The sequence below is a fragment of the Hyperolius riggenbachi genome, chromosome 4 (genome assembly GCF_040937935.1).
Source record: "Hyperolius riggenbachi isolate aHypRig1 chromosome 4, aHypRig1.pri, whole genome shotgun sequence".
Classification (NCBI taxonomy): domain Eukaryota; kingdom Metazoa; phylum Chordata; class Amphibia; order Anura; family Hyperoliidae; genus Hyperolius; species Hyperolius riggenbachi.
Genome location: NC_090649.1, coordinates 390,228,023 through 390,249,288, shown reverse-complemented (window position 1 = coordinate 390,249,288; position 21,266 = coordinate 390,228,023). Strand labels below are relative to the sequence as shown.

Sequence of the window (21,266 nt, the reverse complement as noted above, 5' to 3'; positions counted from 1 at the left end):
TCATCACACAGCAGCCGCCGTGGAGCGAGCTGCTGTGAACTATTTACATGCCCGGGAGACGGAGAGGGGAATAGAGGAAGCCGCACAGTAAGCTAATAGCAGCGGTGGCGGCGGGGGGGAGATGGGTGAGGTGGCAGTGTTCTCCCCAGAATTTTTTTTCAGCAGGGTGGGGAAGTAAGGGTCCTTTTCCACAAGGAAGCGCGATCGCAACCACAATCGGGATGCGATCACACCACCTACAATTTCCTCTGCGTACATTGCAATGTACAGCTGCCGGGAACGGAGCATGATCGTGTGACGATTGCGATGCTGAAAAAAAAATGATGCATGCTAGTGGGAAATGAGCACTGCGGTAAGTGTTTCGCTGTCCCCTTCCTTAGATCCCATCTCTAGTCGTCAAGCGCGTTGGCACCTCTTAATCATGCTACAGTGGCTAGGATGATTCTGTGCTTGTGCAGTTCAGAATGCTCCAGACTACAGGATAATGAGCGAGAGAGGTGCACAGATGAGTCCTTGCATGCACAGTAGCCTGCAACCGGCTGTGGTTGGGGATCTTTTGGAAGGGAAAGCAGCAGCCTGGAGGGTAGCGTAACCACAGGAAGTGACCAGATAAGACTGCTAGGGGCTGGAAGAAGCCCCAGCTAAGTAAATCTAATCCCCTCCCTCCAAGCTCAGATGTTTGAGTATGTCAGTTTTAGAGAACAATGAATATGTAGGAACTTTTTTGACATTCTTGACTCTTTTTATGCACGGATACACAGTTCTCCACATTAAGGGTCCGACATTCCTTTAGTGGCCTCTCTTTGCATTACTGAGAAGTGATTTATACTGTGCTCCTTGTTTGTTTGCTGGAAGTTAATTACCTGTGTTAATTAGAGGTCATCTGCAGTACGGGCGTGCTGGAGCGACTTGTATAAGTGACTGAGTTGTCACTGTGTAATGTCACGCTGTCGTGCACGCTCAGCCCGTGAATTCAGCGTGTGGAGCAAGGAAGGATGATCTCTCTCCTCCCTGGTGTGACGGCTGCTGCTGCTACAGGCTGAGGCTGGACGGATTTGTGAGGGGGCGGGAGCACTCGGCTGCCTCTCTGTTCTGACTGGTTGGAGGGAGGCACCAATGGGTAAACCACACGGACTGGCTGATTGGAGGGAGGGAACGAAAGAGAGCCTTCAGAGTACCGTGCAGGCGCATTACAATAAAATGTCTCTGAACAGACGCCTGGCTAATCATGCCATTCAAGCAGCGCAGTTGTACCCGGGCGGCCGCCGATCTTACCCGGGCGGCGCGCCCTGCTAATATGCTCTGGGGAGAACACTGCCCGGGGGCACTATACTAGCTATACTTGGTCACTAAACTAGCTATACCGAGCACTATACTAGCTATACTTGTGGACTAAACTAGCTATACTGAGCACTATACTAGCTATACTGGGCACTATACTAGCTATACTGGGCACTATACTAGCTATACTGGGCACTATACTAGCTATACTGGGCACTATACTAGCTATACTGGGCACTATACTACCTATACTGAGCACTATACTACCTATACTGAGCACTATACTAGCTATACTTGGGCACTATACTAGCTATACCGAGCATTGTACTACCTATACTGGGCACTATACTAGCTATACTGGGCAATATACCAGCTATACTTGGGCACAATACTAGCTATACTGAGCACTATACTAGCTATACTGGGGCACTATACTAGCTATACTGGGCACTTTACTAGCTATACTGGGCACTACCTACCCATACTGGCCACTATACTAACTATACTGGGACACACTGGGGGGAAATCACACGGCCAGCATTTCCTACCCCCGGCTTATATGAGGGTCAATCATTTTTTCCTGTTTTTTCAGAAAAAAGTTGGGGGGGGGGGGGGGGGGGGGGGTGTCGTCTTATATGCGGGTCGGCTTGCTTGCGAGTATATACGGTATTTAAATCTTTAGGCAAGTCAAATCAATTTCCGGAAATTGTTTCTCATTGGCTCCAATGGAACTTCCAATTCTTCTCAGCTGACTAGCTCAGCAATGACATCACTAACCGGGGAAGAAAGGAACCTACACTGCCAGATTACCACTACGCCTAAAACAACATTTTTCGGAAGGAGTTTTCAGACTACCAATACATACTGAAAAAGAACACTGTTAACTCTTAAAGGGAATCTGAAATGAAAATAAACGTATGATATAATGAATCATATGTGTAGTGCAGCTAAGAAATAGAACATTAGTAGCAAAGAACAGAGTCTCATATTGTTTCCAGTACAGGAAGAGTTAAGAAACTTCAGTTATCTATGCAAAAGAGCTGCTCCGAGCTCTCCAACCTAATTTCGGTCAGAGACCATCCTATTTTCTGAAGCAGTTATACAAAGAAATGAGACACAGCTTCAGAAAAGGTTTTACTGCAGGGGAGTTCAAAGGCTCATTAGCTCTGCTCCGTTTCATACTTTAAAAACAGTGAATGGTTTGTAATTGCAACAAATAAAATATGAGACTTTTCTTTGCTACCAATGTTATATTAATTATCTGTACTACACATACAATTCACTATATCATAAGTTTTTTTTAGCTTTCGTGTTACCAGATTAATATACCTAAACAATCTGTACAAGTTATATTACAATCTGCTGACACCTCACAACATAACAGGCTGCTGCAACCAAAATTAGCAACTATCTAATTTGTAAAGTGGTTTTCCGCTCGGACAACCATTCAGGCATAATCCTTCCTCAGTAGAAAGTCTACATACACATACCACACACATACCCTCTCAAAGCAACACAAGTATACATTATTATTTAGTATTTGCAATTATTAAGGCTGCTTTCACAGTAACACGTTACAGGCGCACATTAGTGCAGCCTGTAACGCAGCCTAACTCACAGCAATGAAAACTAAATGGGCTGTTCACAGTGCCCTCGTTGCGTTAGGCCCCGTTCACACTTGCGTTTCTGTAAAGAACGGACCGGATCCGATCCAGTCCGTTTGTATACGTATTGATACGGCTGCGATCCGGATCCGTTTGGTAAAAGAGATAAACTATATAAATATTGTTGGGGTCTGGGAGGTCAGCAGAAGGTGCACATGTAGAATCAGGTCCTCCGCTGTATAGGGCCTCACCTCCACGTCCGACATACTGCCAAACAGCTCCAGCACAAAGTCACTGCTGCTCCTCTCCAGAACTGCTGGGCCCATGTGTCCCCATCCAAAATGGCCGCTAGAAAACGCATAGGAAGTGGGGTAGAACGTCAGGTTTTTATAGCCAGTGTGTTCTGTGCTTTCCGTTTCCCATTGGTTTCTATTTCCGGATGGTGCAGTCAGGCTCAGGTCCGGGTGCGTCGGCCGGATGATCCGGACCCAAAAAAATAGCTGTTGGAAAAGTGTCCGGATTCCGGATCCGGCTCCGGTCAGTACGGAACGGACGTGTGTGAACGGATGCATAGACTTTGCATTGCTATGCCGAACGTCCGTTCCGTTTGTACAGTATACGGTCCGGATCCGGCACGGCAAATCCGGACAGCGAACGCTAATGTGAACCAGGCCCTACACTGTAACGCTGCACGTTCTGAGAAAGTGCAGTATACTGTGTGTTCTACGTTAGACTGGTTGCCCATGCGCAGTAATTAGCCACATGGCTAATTAATATTCACTGCACTGCTGACATGCAGTGTTTTCTTCCTGGAGCGGCCGCTTTGTGCGCTGATTGGCTGGCGGGACCACGTGATGCGGAGTGGAACAATTTTAGCCTTATTTTCAGAGGTGATGTCTAATTTTACCATGAATATATATATATCTTGGGGTGACAAAAAAAACACAAGGAAAGTAGAGGGGACTAAAAGAGACCGAAACTCCCCCCTACTGAAAAGCAATGCTTAGTGTGGTTTGCCTTCTTAAAACGGGAGGAATTTACAATAATTCAGCTTTAAAGTGATCCTTAAAGAGACACTGAAGCGAGAATAAATCTCGCTTCAGAGCTTATATTCAGCAGGGGCATGTGTGCCCCTGCAAAAACGCCGCTATCCCGCGGCTAAACAGGGGTCCCTTACCCCCCAAATCCCCCCCTGCAAAATCAACGACCAACTTGGTTGTAGATTTTTCTGCTGTTGAGGCAGGGGTAACGGCCGCAGCCCTGCCTCTCAGCGCCGTCTATCAGCGGCGCATCGCAGCCTCTCCCCCGCCCCTCTCAGCGAAGGAAGACAGAGGGGCGGGGGAAAGGTGGAGATATGCGCTGATAGACGCGCATGGAGGCAGGGCTGCGGCCATTAGCCCTGCCTCACCAGGAAGAGATCCCCGGGACTCCACAAGGGGATTTGGGAGGTAAGGGACCCCCGTTTAGCCACGTGATAGCAGCGTTTTAGCAGGGGCACACATGCCCCTGCTGAATATAAGCTCTGAAGCGAGATTTATTCTCGCTTTAGAGTCTCTTTAAGTCTAACAAAAAAATGAGAGTTACTCACTCGGGGCTTCCCTCAGCCCCCTGCAGCCGATCGGTGCCCTCGCAGCCCCGCTCCGATGCTCCTGCACCCGCCGGCACCCGTGACGTCAGCAAGTCTCGTAATGTAACTGTACGGAGAATGACACATAGCCACCATTGAAGGGGATCCCCCTGCCCGCACAGATGGGGATCCCCATGCCCACATAGCCACCATTGAAGGGGATCCCCCCGCCCGCACAGAGGGGGATCCCCCCGCCCACATAGCCACCATTGAAGGGGGATCCCCCCGCCCACATAGCCACCATTGAAGGGGATTCCCCCGCACGCACAGAGGGGGATCCCCCCGCCCACATAGCCACCATTGAAGGGGATCCCCCTGCCCGCACAGAGGGGGATCCCCCCGCCCACACAGCCACCATTGAATGGGATCCCCCCGCCCGCACAGAGCCTCCGCATACAAGGGGGAACCCCTGCACATTCCCTGCCCCGCTGGCTGCCCAGGGATTCCCTAGGATGGTTGGATGCTTGTTCTGCACGCTGTGGGTAGCACAGATCACTTCCCACAGCGTGCTAGGATGGGGGGGGGGGGGGGGGAGGGACATCTGGCAACCTATACATCTGGCTGCACATCTGGCTACCTATACATCTGGCTGCACATCTGGCTACCTATACATCTGGCTACCTATACATCTGGCTGCACATCTGGCTACCTATACATCTGGTTGCACATCTGGCTACCTATACATCTGGCTGCACATCTGGCTAACTATACCTGGCTGCACATTTGGCTAACTATACATCTGGCTAACTATACCTGGCTGCACATCTAGCTACCTATACATCTGGGTCTTATACTCACCATTGGCGTGCTGATCCCTCGTCGTGTACCTTTGATAGCTTCCCCAGTGTCTGGTCCGAAAGTGTTTGGTCCGGGCAGCGCAGGGCTCTGGCGGGGCCCCTTCCGCCGCAGCGTGCGGGCGATCGCCGCTGAGCGGCGGCGATCGAAGACTACACGCAGCCAGCAAAGTGCTAGCTGCGTGTGGTGCACTTTATTTGAAGTAAATCGGCCCAGCAGGGCCAGAGATATCAGCCTCGGCGGCTATGGACGAGCTGAGCTCGTCCATACCGCCAGGAAGGTTAAGTGATAAAGATGCTAATCCTGCATTCAAAACTTTTTCTGCTGCTATGGTTTGGAGTTATCCCATACCTTAGGAGCACTGGCCCTTTAATAGCCATTGCCATTCAGTTGCATGCTGGGGGTTCTTTTTATCTATAATATATTCCTCCTATTTTCTTTAGTTCCCTGCCTAGCTTGCTAGCTGAAACATGATCCTCTGCTCACTTGCGTTTACAAGTGAGACTAAAGTGACTCAGCAATTGGAGGAGAAAAGTAAAAAAAAAAGGTAAGGGAAGAAAGTATTCAGCCGCAAATTGTGTGCAAAAGACAGGGTTCCCACGTGGAACAGAATTCTCTTCATTTACTATATAAAATTCACTGAAATCAGAATGCGGACAGTACAATACATGTGTTATGTAAGTCTTATATAGGTGTTTTTTTCCCTTGCATGGTATGGCTAATCCTCATGCTTTAAGTCTAAGCTTTCAAAACGGAGGCGAGCACAATACAGGTGGGGGACCACCACATGGGTGACTACCTGCACCCCATTGGGGTATAGCTTGCAGGTGATGGTCTCACCTGTACTGCCCACCTCTGTTTGAAAGCAATTCTCATGCATGCAAGATGATTCACTGAACCAAATGCTGGGAAGACATTTCTAACATGAAACACAATTCAGCAAGTTTGCCACATATCTAATATGATAAACAGCTACATTATATTATAATTATTAGTGCTGTACAGATTATATTGCCTTGTCACTTAACTGTCCCTAAGAGAGGCTCACAATCTAAGCCCTACTATAGTCATGTGTCTATGTATGTATCATGTAGTGTATGTATCATAGTCAATTTACTTATCAGTATGTTTTTGGGATGTGGGAAGAAACTGGAGTGCCCAGAGGAAACCCACGGAGGAGATATCCAAAGGGCTGAGATAGATCGATAGATAGGCATTGTGTGAAAAATATACTAAAATTTAGACTACTATAATAAAATAACTCTTTATAATGTATCTGCAGTAGTTTTTTTAACTTTAAGTGCTGTGCAACCTGTGAAAGCTCTCATGCTGAGCCAAACTACTGAAACGTTATAGTGATCACTAAAAGCAGCCTTGGAAATCAAACTGCAGTACACAGCAAAAGTCAAGCAGGAGGAGGAGCCTTGGCGGGGTATCGACATTGCAAACAAATTGCTGAAATCTGCACTGCAGGGAACTAATTACATCACAATGAACCAACAGATGACACTCAGCAATTTCACCAAATCTGCTTCCTCAGCTAGGAAACAGCACCTATTTTAGGCTGGGAACTCTGAATACAAATCATCAGCAACAAACTCTCCACTACTTCCAAGGAGAGGAAGAATAAATTCCTGACATGTCCTTGAAGGATTACATTTTCACATTTCCTTTCAACTAGCTTTTTCCTCTGCTAATTGAGGTTTGAAGCTTGTTGAATTTTTATTAAAAGGTCTTTCTTCCTCCATGTTAGAGGAGGAAAATGTTAGAGAAGAGAACTGTAGCCTTTCCAGCTGTCCCCCTCGCGATTTTTGCGAAGAATCGCAAGGTGGGTAAGACTGTGCAATAATGCGAACGATGCTTTGCAATGCACGACGATGACCGTCACAGCAGATCGTATCTTTAAAATCTCAGACAACTGCTGCAAAAAGTGCTGCTTCCTGAGACTTCAAGCAATCGCAGTATCTTGTACGAGAGTCGTCGCGGAAAGATCCGTTCCACCATGACAGTCATTATCGCTGCACGACGCTAAGCGACGTTCGCATGATTGTGCACCTGTACCCACGTTGTGAGATCGCATAAACGACCGATTGTCACTCAAAAAAAACAAAACAAACAAACCGCCAGTCGTTGGGAAAAATCATGAGGTGGGTGCAGGTTTCAGAGCAAACCTGCATTGGGGAAAAAAAATAGTTTCCTCAGGATAGTCCAGAAGGTTCCTAGTACTGTACATCCACAAGCCCGCCATTTTTGTGCAGGGTCCCTCTGAATATATCCAACAAGAGCTTATTGGACATGTTCTTGAGGTGGCACTCCCGTCATCCACGCACATACACAAAAGGGAATGTGACCACGAACAAGAAGAGGGCTACCACCCAGCAATGTGGTCCAAGAGGACATGGGAACCCTCTGCACCATTCAGAGGCTTTCGCTACTAGCTAAAGATCTATTTTTTCAATACAGGTTTGCTTGGTACACATGCTTAATGACAAACAGCTGTTCAGGACTGCCTTGGCCAAGAATTTAGTGTGTACAGGTGTCACATAAAGATCGGAGCAGCAGACACCAGCCCAACGGCGGAACCCATTGTTCCCCTTCTCATCCCACCCGCCAGAAGCCATCCAATCATCCACCATGTTGCTGTGTCTTCTACCCTTCCACAAGAGACGGCATCTGTATAGCACTCGCCCCTGACCTGACGCTTAAGGTATGAAGTCCCGATGTACAGTAAGGGCTGGTTTTCATTGAATGAGTTGCAATGCATGTAAAGCACAGGTGAAGGAAAACTTCCAGGTTTCCCTATGGGTCCGTTTAAATAAAAAGCAGCTGAAATCACAGCTGTTCCTGTGCAATCCACTGAAAATTTTCATCCCGCTCAATGACAGAATTTCAATCACCCAACTTCAATCACTTTTCTTTGATCAGCAAAACAGCAATAGATTCACCACCGATTTAAAATAAATAAATAAATCAATTGGAGGTCAATGGAACACAAAAGTCATTTTGGCTAGCTTTAGGTGGGCTGCAGTGGGGTTAGGTTTCTGAACCTACATTATTGCCCCAGGTATCACCCGAGGCAGGACAGCAGGATAAAAGTCGTGACCGTCAAATTGCTGCAAACAAGGAGAGGAACTGCCGACTGTCCTATAAAAACAAATATTTGTGTTGGATCTTTTGATGAACTACCACATATACGAGTGTGGCAACACATGAGCTGCTATTGAAAAACCTGTTCTTAACACAACTAATAAGAAAGATACCCAAAAGCACTACAAAGAAACAGGAAAAAGTATCACAGCAGAAACACATGTAACATCTGGTGCTCAAGCTGTCTACTGCAGACCTCCACTGCAAATGTCCCTGTGCCCTAGCCCAAGGCAGGAGCTGGAATTAGGTCCTTATATGCGGCTGGACGGTGAAGGTGGCGGGCCCCCGTCACTGGGCTCCAATTAAGTCTATACCCCGGCTCGTGCCGGATCTGCCCCCTGCACCCCCTCCGGAACCGGCTCTAATTGAAGTTGTGGCTAAAGAGAAACCTCTAAATAAACCAAAACCCATACTGGGAAAATGCCATGGCTTCCTTTTGTCTCCACACGAGGTCACTATTACATCAAACACAATTAACAGCACCTTGAACCTTGCTGGTAATACTATTTACTTTTTCACTAAACTTGAGCACAAAACACATCTGAAATTAAAACGCTACCCGAATACAATCCAAGCATATACATAATTTCAACCCTATGATATATATTAAAGCAAATCTGGTATATTATGATAATTGCACCAACCAAATTACTGACAAATGGGACCTACTTTGAATAATCGGTACATAGCCTGAACAATTGATGTCAGATTTAAATGTTTTGGTTTGAAACGGTTTATGTATGTCTGAACCCTCAGGGCCGTAGGGTTGCCGCGATTTACCGGTATTACGGTATACCACGGTTTTACAATGCACGGTAATCGCGGTAAGCACTTTTAGGAAATACCGGTTTTTGCTGTATTTCCGTATCCCTCGCCACCGCTCCGGCATTGTCCTGCTCTCCGTCTTCCTCGTTACGAAGGCAAGCTCCCAAAGCTAGTTCCTGATTGCGGGAGGCTTGCGACATGAGTGCAGGAGCTGGGTGGTGATGATACGCGTCCTGTGATGACGCAGCCACGGCTGGAGCGCACACAGAGATCTATTTCCCGGCATATCTGCTTGTATTTTTTTTTTAATTGCGGACTGTACTACAAAGGCAGAGGGGGAGTCACCAGGTCATTCCTGCCAAAATAAATAGGCAAATGAGAAAAGGCTACAGCCCGTTCTCCCTCCTGCTAGATGCATGCAGCCCCCTGCCTCCCCCGACTGCAGAGCTGACATAAACACTGATACAGATCAGTGTTCAAAGGAATGTCCAGCTCTCCTCCCCCCATGAAAATGATGAGCACGCCGCCCGCCCGGGAGAAGAAGCGAGAGACGCACTGCACATGGGGAGCTGAAGCTTAATGACACCAGATGAGCAGTGTTGCTGTGGGAGAGGTGCTGTATTTGAATGCAGCCAGTGTGTATATGTATGGCTTGTGTGTGTGAGATGTGTCTGCCTGATGTATGTGTGTGGGATGTCTGCCTGATGGATGTGTGGATGTCTGCCTGATGGATGGATGGATGTCTGCCTGATGGATGTGAATGTGTGTGTGTGTGTTACTGTATATACTGTACATACAAGTGATGTCTCCCTGATGCATGTCTCTGTGTGATGTCGTGTGTCCTCATGCCCACTGCCCCCCCCCCCCCCCTGTTCTACTCTGTCCCCCTACTTTTTAAAGAAATCGTCTGCAGTGGCTTAGCACAGGACTTCGCCTAACTCATGTCCGCTCCACCCATTTGCATTTTATTTTTCAGCTCTGGTATCCTTTAAAGGAAACTAGAGACGCAGCATAGTGAAAGTTTTATACATAACTGCGGCTTCCTCCAACCCATCATGCACACAGATCCCTCCCACGCCGCCATCCTCAGCCTTTTCTATCGCTGTTACTGAGTCCCGTAACTTTGGCCAGTCACGGCCAGTTTTATGCATGTGCAGTGCGCTCCCTCCATCTCTTGCAGAAAATAGTACTACGCCTACGTAGTATTATTCTCCGCTGCAGAGAACGCACTGCGCATGCTCAGACTGGCCGCGACTGGCTCAAGTTACCGGACTCAATACCAGCGATAGAAAAGGCTGAGGATGGCGGCGTGGGAGGGATCTGTGCGCATGATGGGTTGGAGGAAGCCGCAGTTATGTATAAAACTTTCACTATGCTTCATCTCTGGTAAACTTTAAGGTGTATAGTAAAGTGTACCACCAGCATTTTTGAAGTGGACCTGAACTCAAATGTCCTCCCCTCTGCTCAAAGATATGCAACAGCAATTTCTTTCTTTGTTACAGCTGATACAATCCTAAAATAAATCTGCACAGTCTCTACTTCCTGATTCATGGAAGCAGACATATTAACCTACTGTGCTTTCCAATGGCCTTATTATCTGCCCTCTCTGCCATAGGCAGTCATGTGACACAGGGAGAATGAGATTTACTTTTGGTATTGTTGGTTTTTTTTTACATTTAGAAGAGTAAATATTTCAAGTATGACAGGAGGACCCTAACCATTAAGGGTCTAATAAAGAAGAGTTTGTTCAACTTTGACCTTTTCTTATTTTTATAAGGGTAATTGTAATGCGAATAATTGCGTAATACCGTATACCGTAATACCGTCATACCGTGATATTTTTTTTGACGGTTATCATACCGTGAATTTTCATACCGTTGCAACCCTACAGGGCCGTGCTGCTGGGCCGTGTTATCTTATACCCTGGGCGCTGCTGGGCGGTGTCATGCCAATTAGCTTGACCTCCCCCATATACTGCACGGTTTTTGTTTTTTCTTTTAATTTTGTTTCTTTTCTCCATTTTGAAATGTTTTAACCGGTGGCTCCTACAAGCGCTTTTTAACGCCACTGACATAGTGTAGTCAAGAGACTGTGTTCATAGACTCGGTGACATGACTACACTAAAGGTTGGGAATAAAGCTGTGTTATAGTTTTAGTTTTCTTCTATATACTACAGTAGGGTAATTTCTTTTGTTGCCCAGAACTTCTTGGGCCCAAGTTAAATTGTATTGCACATGTTCCCAGTGGGTAAGATATATCTGTTTCTGATAAATATGCTCCCTCCGTGTCTTCCCCTCCCCCTTCCAGCTGGTTCCCTCCACCTACTTAACCTCCAACTGTGTATCATTAAAATGGCAATGCAATGGAAACCCCACTAAAGGTATTATCCTGGAACGTGAGAGGGCTGCGCTCGCCATTCAAAAGGTCTCTAATGTTCCAATACCTAATGAAACACAAACCCCATATAACAATATTACAAGAAACCCATTTAGATGGAACTCTCACCAAAGCCACACACAAACCCTGGATCTCACTTCACTCATTTCACTCCACATTCGCTACATTTTCTAGAGGAGTCTCTATCCTCATAAGTAAAAAACACTAACACACAAAATAATTAGCGCATATCTTGATCCTGATGGTAGATTTATCATTCTGCATCTCACAATCATGGGATCAACCTTTTGCATTGTCGGACTCTATGCCCCTCCTCCACTACAAACGTCTTTATTAAATGCCATAACATCTGCCCTCCAGCAATATCTTCCAGCAAAACTTTTAATAATAGGTGACTTTAACGACAATCTCTACTGGGCAAGACTCTATGAACCCCTTAAGAACAAATGTAGATATCTGTAACTGGGCTGATGCCTTATTGACTGAGGTATGGAGGTGGAAAAATTTGCTTACTACAGCTTACTCTCATTTCTCAGCGGTTCATAGATCAGCCTCAAGAATTGATATGGCTTTTGCCAACGTCGATCTTCTAATATGTATAACTGGAGCCTCATATCTCCCTAGTGGCCTATCAGATCACGCCCCTTTAGAAATAACTTGTGAAATAGGTATCATCCACAACAAATCATTATGGAAACTAGATCCCAAATCGGTAGAAGATAAAGAAATAGGGGATAAAATCACCACAGAAATTAATCAATACTGGGAACTAAATGAAGGCTCGGCTACAAAACAAATGACATGGGACGCCTTCAAGGCTACAATTAGAGGCAACTATATAAACCTTATTAGTGCTAAAAGAAAAAAAAACTTTAACAACACATTATCTTCCTTACATGAAGCAGAAACCTCAGCCTCTCAAAAATATTCTGTTACTCCAGATGAGAATACCTTTAATGATCTCAAGCAAGCTAAAAAAAAATATTAACCACTTCCTCCACTGCTACAGTACATCTACATCAGCTGTGGCACCCTCCAAGCCACAATGACATAGATATACTGACGGCTGTGCTCGATCGGGTGCTCTTTAGAGCGCACAACCCAGCACTGTCAGCTGCATTACTAATTGGCAAAAGGGAACATGTTCCCTTATAGCCAATTAGTCCACCCCCCTCCCATGAACGATCACTGCAGTAGTCAACTGCAGCAATCCTTCATCTGTCCCCCTCCGTGCATAAATAGTTTTAAAAAAATCCTCCAGCAAGCAGCCTCACTCACCTTACCTCGTTCCTGTGACTATCCTGAAGCTCGAGCCTCCGATCCCCGCTCTGCAGTCAGCCCCGCTATGCAGAATATCCGGTCCCGGCTTGATGACGTCATCAACCTGGGACCCGGATATTCTGCATAGCGGGGCTGACTGCAGAGCGGGGATCGGAGGCTCGGGCTTCAGGATATTCGCAGGAATGAGGTAAAGTAATGCACAGAGGGGGCTGCCTGATGGGGGTTGGGGGCATCTGGCTATCAATCCTGGGGGAGAGGGTATTTAAAAGAGGGAGGTGTGTGTTAAGATCACTGGGGGTCATCTAGCTAACTGGGGGGGGGGGGGGGGGAGTGTCTAATAGTAAGGCACATCTGGTTACCCTGGGGGGTGGGAGATGATCTAATACCGGGGGCACATTTGGCTATGATGGGGGGCCGGTGCTAATCCTGGGGCATATCTGGCTAAAATGGGGGAATGCTGATCCCAGGGGCACATCTGGCTATAATTAGGGGCACTATTCTTAGGGGCGCATCTGATGATCTATGCTGGGGGTGGCAAATGCAGTGGACACATCTGACTATACTGGGGGGGGGGGGCTTATATTGGGGACATATCTGTCTATCCTAGGGGGGGGGGGGACTGATACTGGGGACACATCTGGTTATCTATTCTGGGGGACATAATACTAGTGGCATGGTTTTTATGACAGTACCACTTTTTATTTTTAATCTGGTTCCGATAAAAACTGAGAAATCATGCATTTTTAATTTTTTTCCTCTTTTTTCCCACTAAAATGAATAGAAACAACTATTTTCTTAGTACAAAATACCCCCAATGAAAGCCTAGTTTGTCTTGAAAAAAATGGTATAAAGAGCATTTAAGTATCATGAGGGGAAATTGGGTTTTAATTCTAAAACAATATCCTGGATTCAGACTATATACAAATCTCCCTGAACTCAAACAAAAATTGGATCAGAGGTTTCTGCTCAAATAGGACTATATAGGGGTACTAGGCAGGGATGCCCCCTCTCTCCGGCCCTTTTTGCCATAGCTATGGAACCAATTGCTACAGCATTAAGGCAAAGCTCTAATGCTGGGAATACACGGGTCGATTCGGCGGGCGATTAGCCGCTGGATCGACCCCAGCCGCGTCCCTGCTCGTCCACGCGGATCGATTACCGCTCGTCCCCGCTGGCGCTTCCTTAACAGCGCTCGATTCCCTGCCATTGTCCGCCGGCGGGGATCGAGCGGGCGGGGGTTGAGCGGCTTGATCGGGTCAGCTGAATATTATCAGCTGGCCAGATCAGCTGGTCGATACACGGTACAGAAACGTACCGTGTATCCCCAGCATAAGATAATTGGATTTAACATTGGCAGGCTGGAGGTGGGAATATGGATATCCAGCTATACAGATAACTTTATATCAGAAAACCTAACTCCACTGCTCCAATATACTAAACAAAAGTTATTGGGCTGGCAATGTCTTCCCCTCTCCCTTATAGGAAGAATTAATTTGATTAAAATGAAGCTTCTCTTAAAATACCTTTATATATTTAGGAATTTTCTAGTTTGGATACCGAAAACATTATTTGCAAAACTAAATTCCATTCTCACAAGTTTTATCTGGTACAATAAAATCCCTAAAATTAGTCTAAAAAACTACAGAGGCCATGGACAGAAGGAGGTTTAGCCTTTCCTGACCTTTTTAAATATTTCTTGGCATGCCAACTTGTTACGGCAAATTGGTGGCTAACGCAAGACCCATCCAACGCCTCCATCATGTTAGACACAGCAACCCTTGGCTCTCTTGAAGCCCTTAGGCAAATTCTATATAGAGGTACACACTCCATACCCACTAACTACTAACATGAAAATAGTTATTAAAACATGGGATATTATACATAAATGGAATCGCTCTCCCCAAAATAAATATTCCCCCAAAATTCCATTATGGAATAATCCAAAATTGCCCAACTTTTATACAATTCCAGACCCCATCATTTGGATCTCTAAAGGTGTGGCCAACTTGGAACATAATGTTGAAGCTGGATCCCTGGCAAAATTTAATTCTCTCAAGGAAACCTTCTCTCTCCCAAACTCACACTTTTTAGATACATACAACTTAGAAACGCCTACCAATCGCAATTTGGAAGGGCACCAATCCGCTTGCAATTCACAGAGGTGGAAGATGCGATACAAAATGAAAATCTTAAAAAAGCGCTATCAGAAATGTATCAATGTATTGTTTTACTTACCGAACCGCATATCACCATATATAAGCAGCCTTGGCTCACCCTTATCCCAACCTTAGATGATGAGGAGTAGGAAGATGTATGGATTAAACCATTTACATATCTTATAGCAACTCGTGACAGACTAATTCAATACAAAATCTTACACAGAGCATATGTGACGCCTGCTAAATTATCTAAATTTGATGCGACTTAACCAGTCTTCTGCTGGAGATGTAATGCAGAAAACGCAGATCTACGTAGTTTGGCACTGCCCTGAAATAGCTCCTATTTGGAAAAATATTTGTGAGTACATTTCACATATTACGAAAATAAAAACCCCAATTGTTCACTGTATATTGGGGGATACAACCAAACTTGCTAATACAAGAGCTCAGAGGACTTTAGTGGGGCTCTTATTCTACTTTCGTAAAGCTATTGTCTTAAACTGGAAGAGTGAAAACGCACCTACACTGAAATTCTGGAAAAAAATGTGTAAATGAGTCTATACATCTATATAAGGCTGCTTATATAGCTAGAGGTTGTCCACAGAAATTTCAAAAAGTTTGGGAACCATGGATCAAAAATAAAGATACCAATCACAATATGACGTAGTATCATAAACCGGTAACAAACAATATGCCGCTGATAACCTACTTATTCTTCGGGTAAACCCAAATGTACTTTGTAGTAAATTATTTGCTCAACACTCTGTAGATATTACTGATGGATATGGTGGTCGGGAGGAGGGGGGGCATTGAGCTACAATGTAGCGTTACTCTGTCCATTGGAGACAGAGTAACTTAGAGTAACTAATGTTTATGTTTTATCATCACCTGCGAGTGAGTTTGATGTTTGTTTGTTTTTATATGTTATTATAAAACCAATAAAACCCCCCAAAAATAAAATAAATAAATCGTCCAGTTCTAGAAATGGCCCGCCAGTTCTGGAATTGGCCGATTTCTGGTTTTGGCCGTAGCATATACAACAGGATATTTGTGAAGCGCTTTTCTCCTGTTGAAGCCAAAGCGCATACACAGGCATTTTTCTTTTTCTAGTGGGTGCCCCCCAGACCTTTTTTTTTGTTGTTCACAAATTCAAACAGAAACCTTGAGGGCTCGTTCACACTAAGGGCATTTTTGCCCTTTTGTCAAGCGCCGCCAATTTTCAAAATCTCCCTAAAAACGCTAATGCAATGACTCCCTATGAGAAAGCGGTTCTTTCGTTTCCGATCCGCTCAGCAAAGCGGTGCCTGTACCATTTTTGAGGCATTTGTGCTATAATGGAAGGTATAGGAAAAATGCAAACGCTAACAAAATCGCTTTGTGCAGCGATTGCGTTTTTAAGAATAAATACATTGGCCTTGATTCACAAAGCGGTGATAACTCAGTTATCACGCCTAAAAGACTTTAGGCGTGATAACCTTTGCACCACTGAGTTATCACCGATTTGTGCTGCTCTTCGCGCGAAGCTACCGCGCGCGCAAAGTCCCATAGGGCTTAATGGGAGCTTCGCGCGAAGCGCCTGGTGCTGCGCGGACGCCTGCGCGCGGAAAATTCGCGCGAGTTTCTTCTTATCACGCCTAAACTGAGTTTAGGCGTGATAAAGGGCTTTTCACAGGCGTGCAAACACTTTGCACCGCTTTGTGAATCAAGCCCATTGTATTTATTCTTTTTGGGTCAAAAAGTTAATTTCCTGACTTGTGACTTTGAAAACCGCTTAGAAAAGTGCTTTTAACAAAATGCAGCGCAACGCCGGGAGGCACTAAAAAGACAGCGCTCAAAAATGCAAAATGCTTACATTTGTGTTTGTAGATGTGTACGAGGCCTAAAAGAGGTTGTAACATCCAGAAATAAAAAAATTGCTAAGAAATAGTTAGTGCCCCATATAAAAATATGTAAACTTTTTTTTCCTGAAAGGTACCTATATGTCCCCTAAATTTTAGTTTTGTCTTTTTTTTTACCTGGTCTGAGTGCCTTTGCTGAACTGTGCTGAACATTGCAGTGGCAACAGGGTGGTGGGAAGTCTTTTTTCATGGGAGAAAAATAAAATAAAAATAAATAAATAATAATCAGGAGACACCAACCTGTCTGTACCCCACTACCCTAAGGTCTTCATTTAACATGGTACTCCCCTTTACCTCACCCTTCTGAAAAAAAAAAAAAAAAAAAAATGTCTTGAAGAATGGAGGCTATCTGGGACAGTTTTGTGGACTATATTAGCAGATCTATAAGCATCTGTCCCATTAGTAAAACATTTTTGAAAGGTTTCCACTGCATGCTTCCCTGCCTCCTCACATAAGGTATACGCCATATTTAATTTAGTGATCCTCAATCTTGCATGGGGCTAACCAGATCTCAAAGCTAAACCGCATCTACACGCGTAGATGCGACCGCGATCCGGCGGCTCGATTAGCCACCGGATCGCCTCTTCCGCGTCCCCGCTCGCCGCCAGATTCGATTCCCCGCTCGTCCCCGCCGGCACCGCTTATCTTCAGCTTGATTCCCTGCCATTGTCCCCTCGCGGGGAGCGAGCAGGGAATCGGCGGTACGGAAATCCGTCCTGTCGGATCTTATCAATCGATTGATAAGGAACATCGCGGCCGCATCTACGCGTGTAGATGCGGCTTAATGATAAAAAAAATTAAAAGCTGTAATGTAGCCCCATCATGTCTATTAGATATCTGTGCAAGCCAACTCAAAAAGCAACAGCAGAATTGTACCATTCAGAAGATGTGCACACAGTAACCAGGGTTGGTTTCCATACACTTATGCATGGGCACTAAAATGGCCAAAAGATCAATGCCTTTCAGACCGGGTGGATACTTCCACTCACTAGGGCATATATTTTTAATATATTTCAGCATGAAATCTATTAAAAATATATCAAACCGCAGCATTGCACTGTTTAATGCAGTTCAAGATCTTACATCCAGTGTGACCACACTATTTTTGGCCAAAATGTATCAACTTTTCCAGGCATTAAAATAAAAATAAAAAGTCAAAAAACAAACAAACAAAAAACACACCAAACAAATAGGTTACCAGATATCAGCATGGCTACAGTATTGTCTCATTACAGTGAATGAAGTCATAGTTTGTGCATCACTCCAAATGAATCACTTACTGTAGATATGCCGTGACCAATGAGCTGACAGACACACACAGAACATAAGCAAGCCCGCGCATGGCAGACGCGCACACACAAGCAAGCCCGCGCATGGCAGACGCACACACAAGCAAGCCCGCGCATGGCAGACGCACACACAAGCAAGCCCGCGCAGCAGACGCACACACAAGCAAGCCCGCGCATGGCAGACGCACACACAAGCAAGCCCGCGCATGGCAGACGCACACACAAGCAAGCCCGCGCATGGCAGACGCACACACAAGCAAGCCCGCGCATGGCAGACGCACACACAAGCAAGCCCGCGCATGGCAGACGCACACAGAGAACACAAGCAAGCCCGCGCATGGCAGACGCACACAGAGAACACAAGCAAGCCCGCGCATGACAGGCGCACACAGAGAACACAAGCATGCACGTGCATGACAGGCGCACACAGAGAACACAAGCATGCACGTGCATGACAGGCGCACACAGAGAACACAAGCATGCACGTGCATGACAGGCGCACACAGAGAACACAAGCATGCACGTGCATGACAGGCGCACACAGAGAACACAAGCATGCACGTACATGACAGGCGCACACAGAGAACACAAGCATGCACGTACATGACAGTTGCACACAGAGAACACAAGCATGCACGTACATGACAGGCGCACACAGAGAACACAAGCATGCACGTACATGACAGGCGCGCACACAGAGAACACAAGCATGCACGTACATGACAGGCGCACACAGAGAACACAAGCATGCACGTACATGACAGGCGCACACAGAGAACACAAGCATGCACGTACATGACAGGCGCACACAGAGAACACAAGCATGCACGTACATGACAGGCGCACACAGAGAACACAAGCATGCACGTACATGACAGGCGCACACAGAGAACACAAGCATGCACACACACGACAGACACACAGTACACAAACATGCACACACATGACAGACACACAGTACACAAGCATGCACACACGACAGACACACAGTACACAACAGTACGCAAGCATACACACACATGACAGACACACAGTACACAAGCATGCACACACACGACAGACACACACAGTACACAAGCATGCACACACACGACAGACACACACAGTACACAAGCATGCACACACACGACAGACACACAAAGTACACAAGCATGCACATACACAACAGACACACAGTACACAAGCATTCACACACACGACAGACACACACAGTACACAAGCATGCACATACACGACAGACACACAGTACACAAGCATGCACACACATGACAGACACACAGTACACAAGCATGCACACACATGACAGACACACAGTACACAAGCATGCACACACATGACAGACACACAGTACACAAGCATGCACACACGACAGACACACAGTACACAACAGTACGCAAGCATGCACACACACGACAGACACACAGTACACAAGCATGCACACACACGACAGACACACAGTACACAAGCATGCACACACACGACAGACACACACAGTACACAAGCATGCACACACACGACAGACACAGTACACAAGCATGCACATACACGACAGACACACAGTACACAAGCATGCACATACACGACAGACACACAGTACACAAGCATGCACACACGACAGACACTCAGTACACAAGCATGCACACACAGGACAGACACTCAGTACACAAGCATGCACACACAGGACAGACACTCAGTACACAAGCATGCACACACATGACAGACACTCAGTACACAAGCATGCACACACATGACAGACACACAGTACACAAGCATGCACACACATGACAGACACTCAGTACACAAACATGCACACACATGACAGACACTCAGTACACAAGCATGCACACACATGACAGACACACAGTACACAAGCATGCACACACGACAGACACTCAGTACACAAGCATGCACACACATGACAGACACACAGTACACAAGCATGCACACACATGACAGACACACAGTACACAAGCATGCACACACATGACAGACACACAGTACACAAGCATGCACACACATGACAGACACACTCAGGTGATAGATTAAAGAGCCACACGTGGATGACAGACACACACACATAACGGACACGTACATACATAATGCACACACACAGACAGTCACACATGACACACAATGCGCTAGACACATGATACAGGGCTGCACCAGGACTCACTCATCATCCTTCATGACTCCCTCCTCAGTGATGGGCCTGACCGGGGCGATGTGCCCGGTGTCGGTGCTGTAGTTGTGGAAGCACACGGTCAGCTTCTCATCAAAATCATTGACCAGGTCTTCCATGGACTTGAAGCCCCCCATGATGTCCACAGTAAAGTTGTTGTCCAGCTCAGCTAGGTCCTCCAGGGCACCCGGGTCGCCCCCGCTGGCGGAGTTGGAGTTCACCCTGTCCAGGCAACTCTTGGTGCCACCAGCGGAGCTGGACGGTGGACGGAACTCGTAGAAGTCCTGCCAATCCTCATCGAACTGAGCGAGGGGTGCGGCCATGTCGGGGTCCCGGGCCGAGGACGCAGCGCTCCCCTGCTCTCTCCCCCTTGCCAACACTGCTCTGCAGATGCGCGTTCCCGACGCCCTGGGCAGCTCCCCGGGAACGCGCGCCTGCCCTGTCCCGGCCTGTCACAGCAGCGCGCTCTCGTGTAGTGCGGGGAACTGGCCGCTGTGGGACGTGAGTACAGAGTGGCTGCGGGACAGAGCTGCTCGTCTGCGCGCTATAGCTCAGTCAGTCCTCAATGAAAGGGAATGAGGGAGGAGCGTAGAACACTCGCCGCAGCTGTCCATCTTAGTTTCTGGCAAAACACATCGTCACTAGCTACAACTGTGACCACGTGACCTGAGCTGTACCGATTCTCCTCAGTTCTGCATCATCTGGCCTGATCTCATAGACAGGCTGGGTACAGTGAGGAGCTCAGATAGTGGTCTTCTTGCAAGCAAGTTCACTAGCATTCTTTCACAGAAAAGACGCCTTGCAGAAAAAGATTGCTGGAAGTTTATGAAACTCCTTATTTCTA

General features: G+C 46.4%; 1 protein-coding gene across 2 annotated transcripts in view; it reads right to left on the bottom strand.

Moving 5' to 3' along the window:
* The window catches only part of FEZ2 (fasciculation and elongation protein zeta 2), an 81,166-nt gene extending 60,158 nt beyond the window's left edge, over nucleotides 1-21,008 (bottom strand). Inside the window, exon 1 of one of the 2 annotated variants that reach the window (XM_068232159.1) lies at nucleotides 20,417-21,008. In XM_068232159.1, the coding sequence (XP_068088260.1) occupies nucleotides 20,417-20,745 (329 nt within the window). In that variant the 5' untranslated portion in view covers nucleotides 20,746-21,008. The remainder of the gene's footprint in view (nucleotides 1-20,416) is intronic. The other variant, XM_068232160.1, reaches the window with a different exon arrangement.
* Between the last annotated feature and the right edge of the window lie 258 nt (nucleotides 21,009-21,266).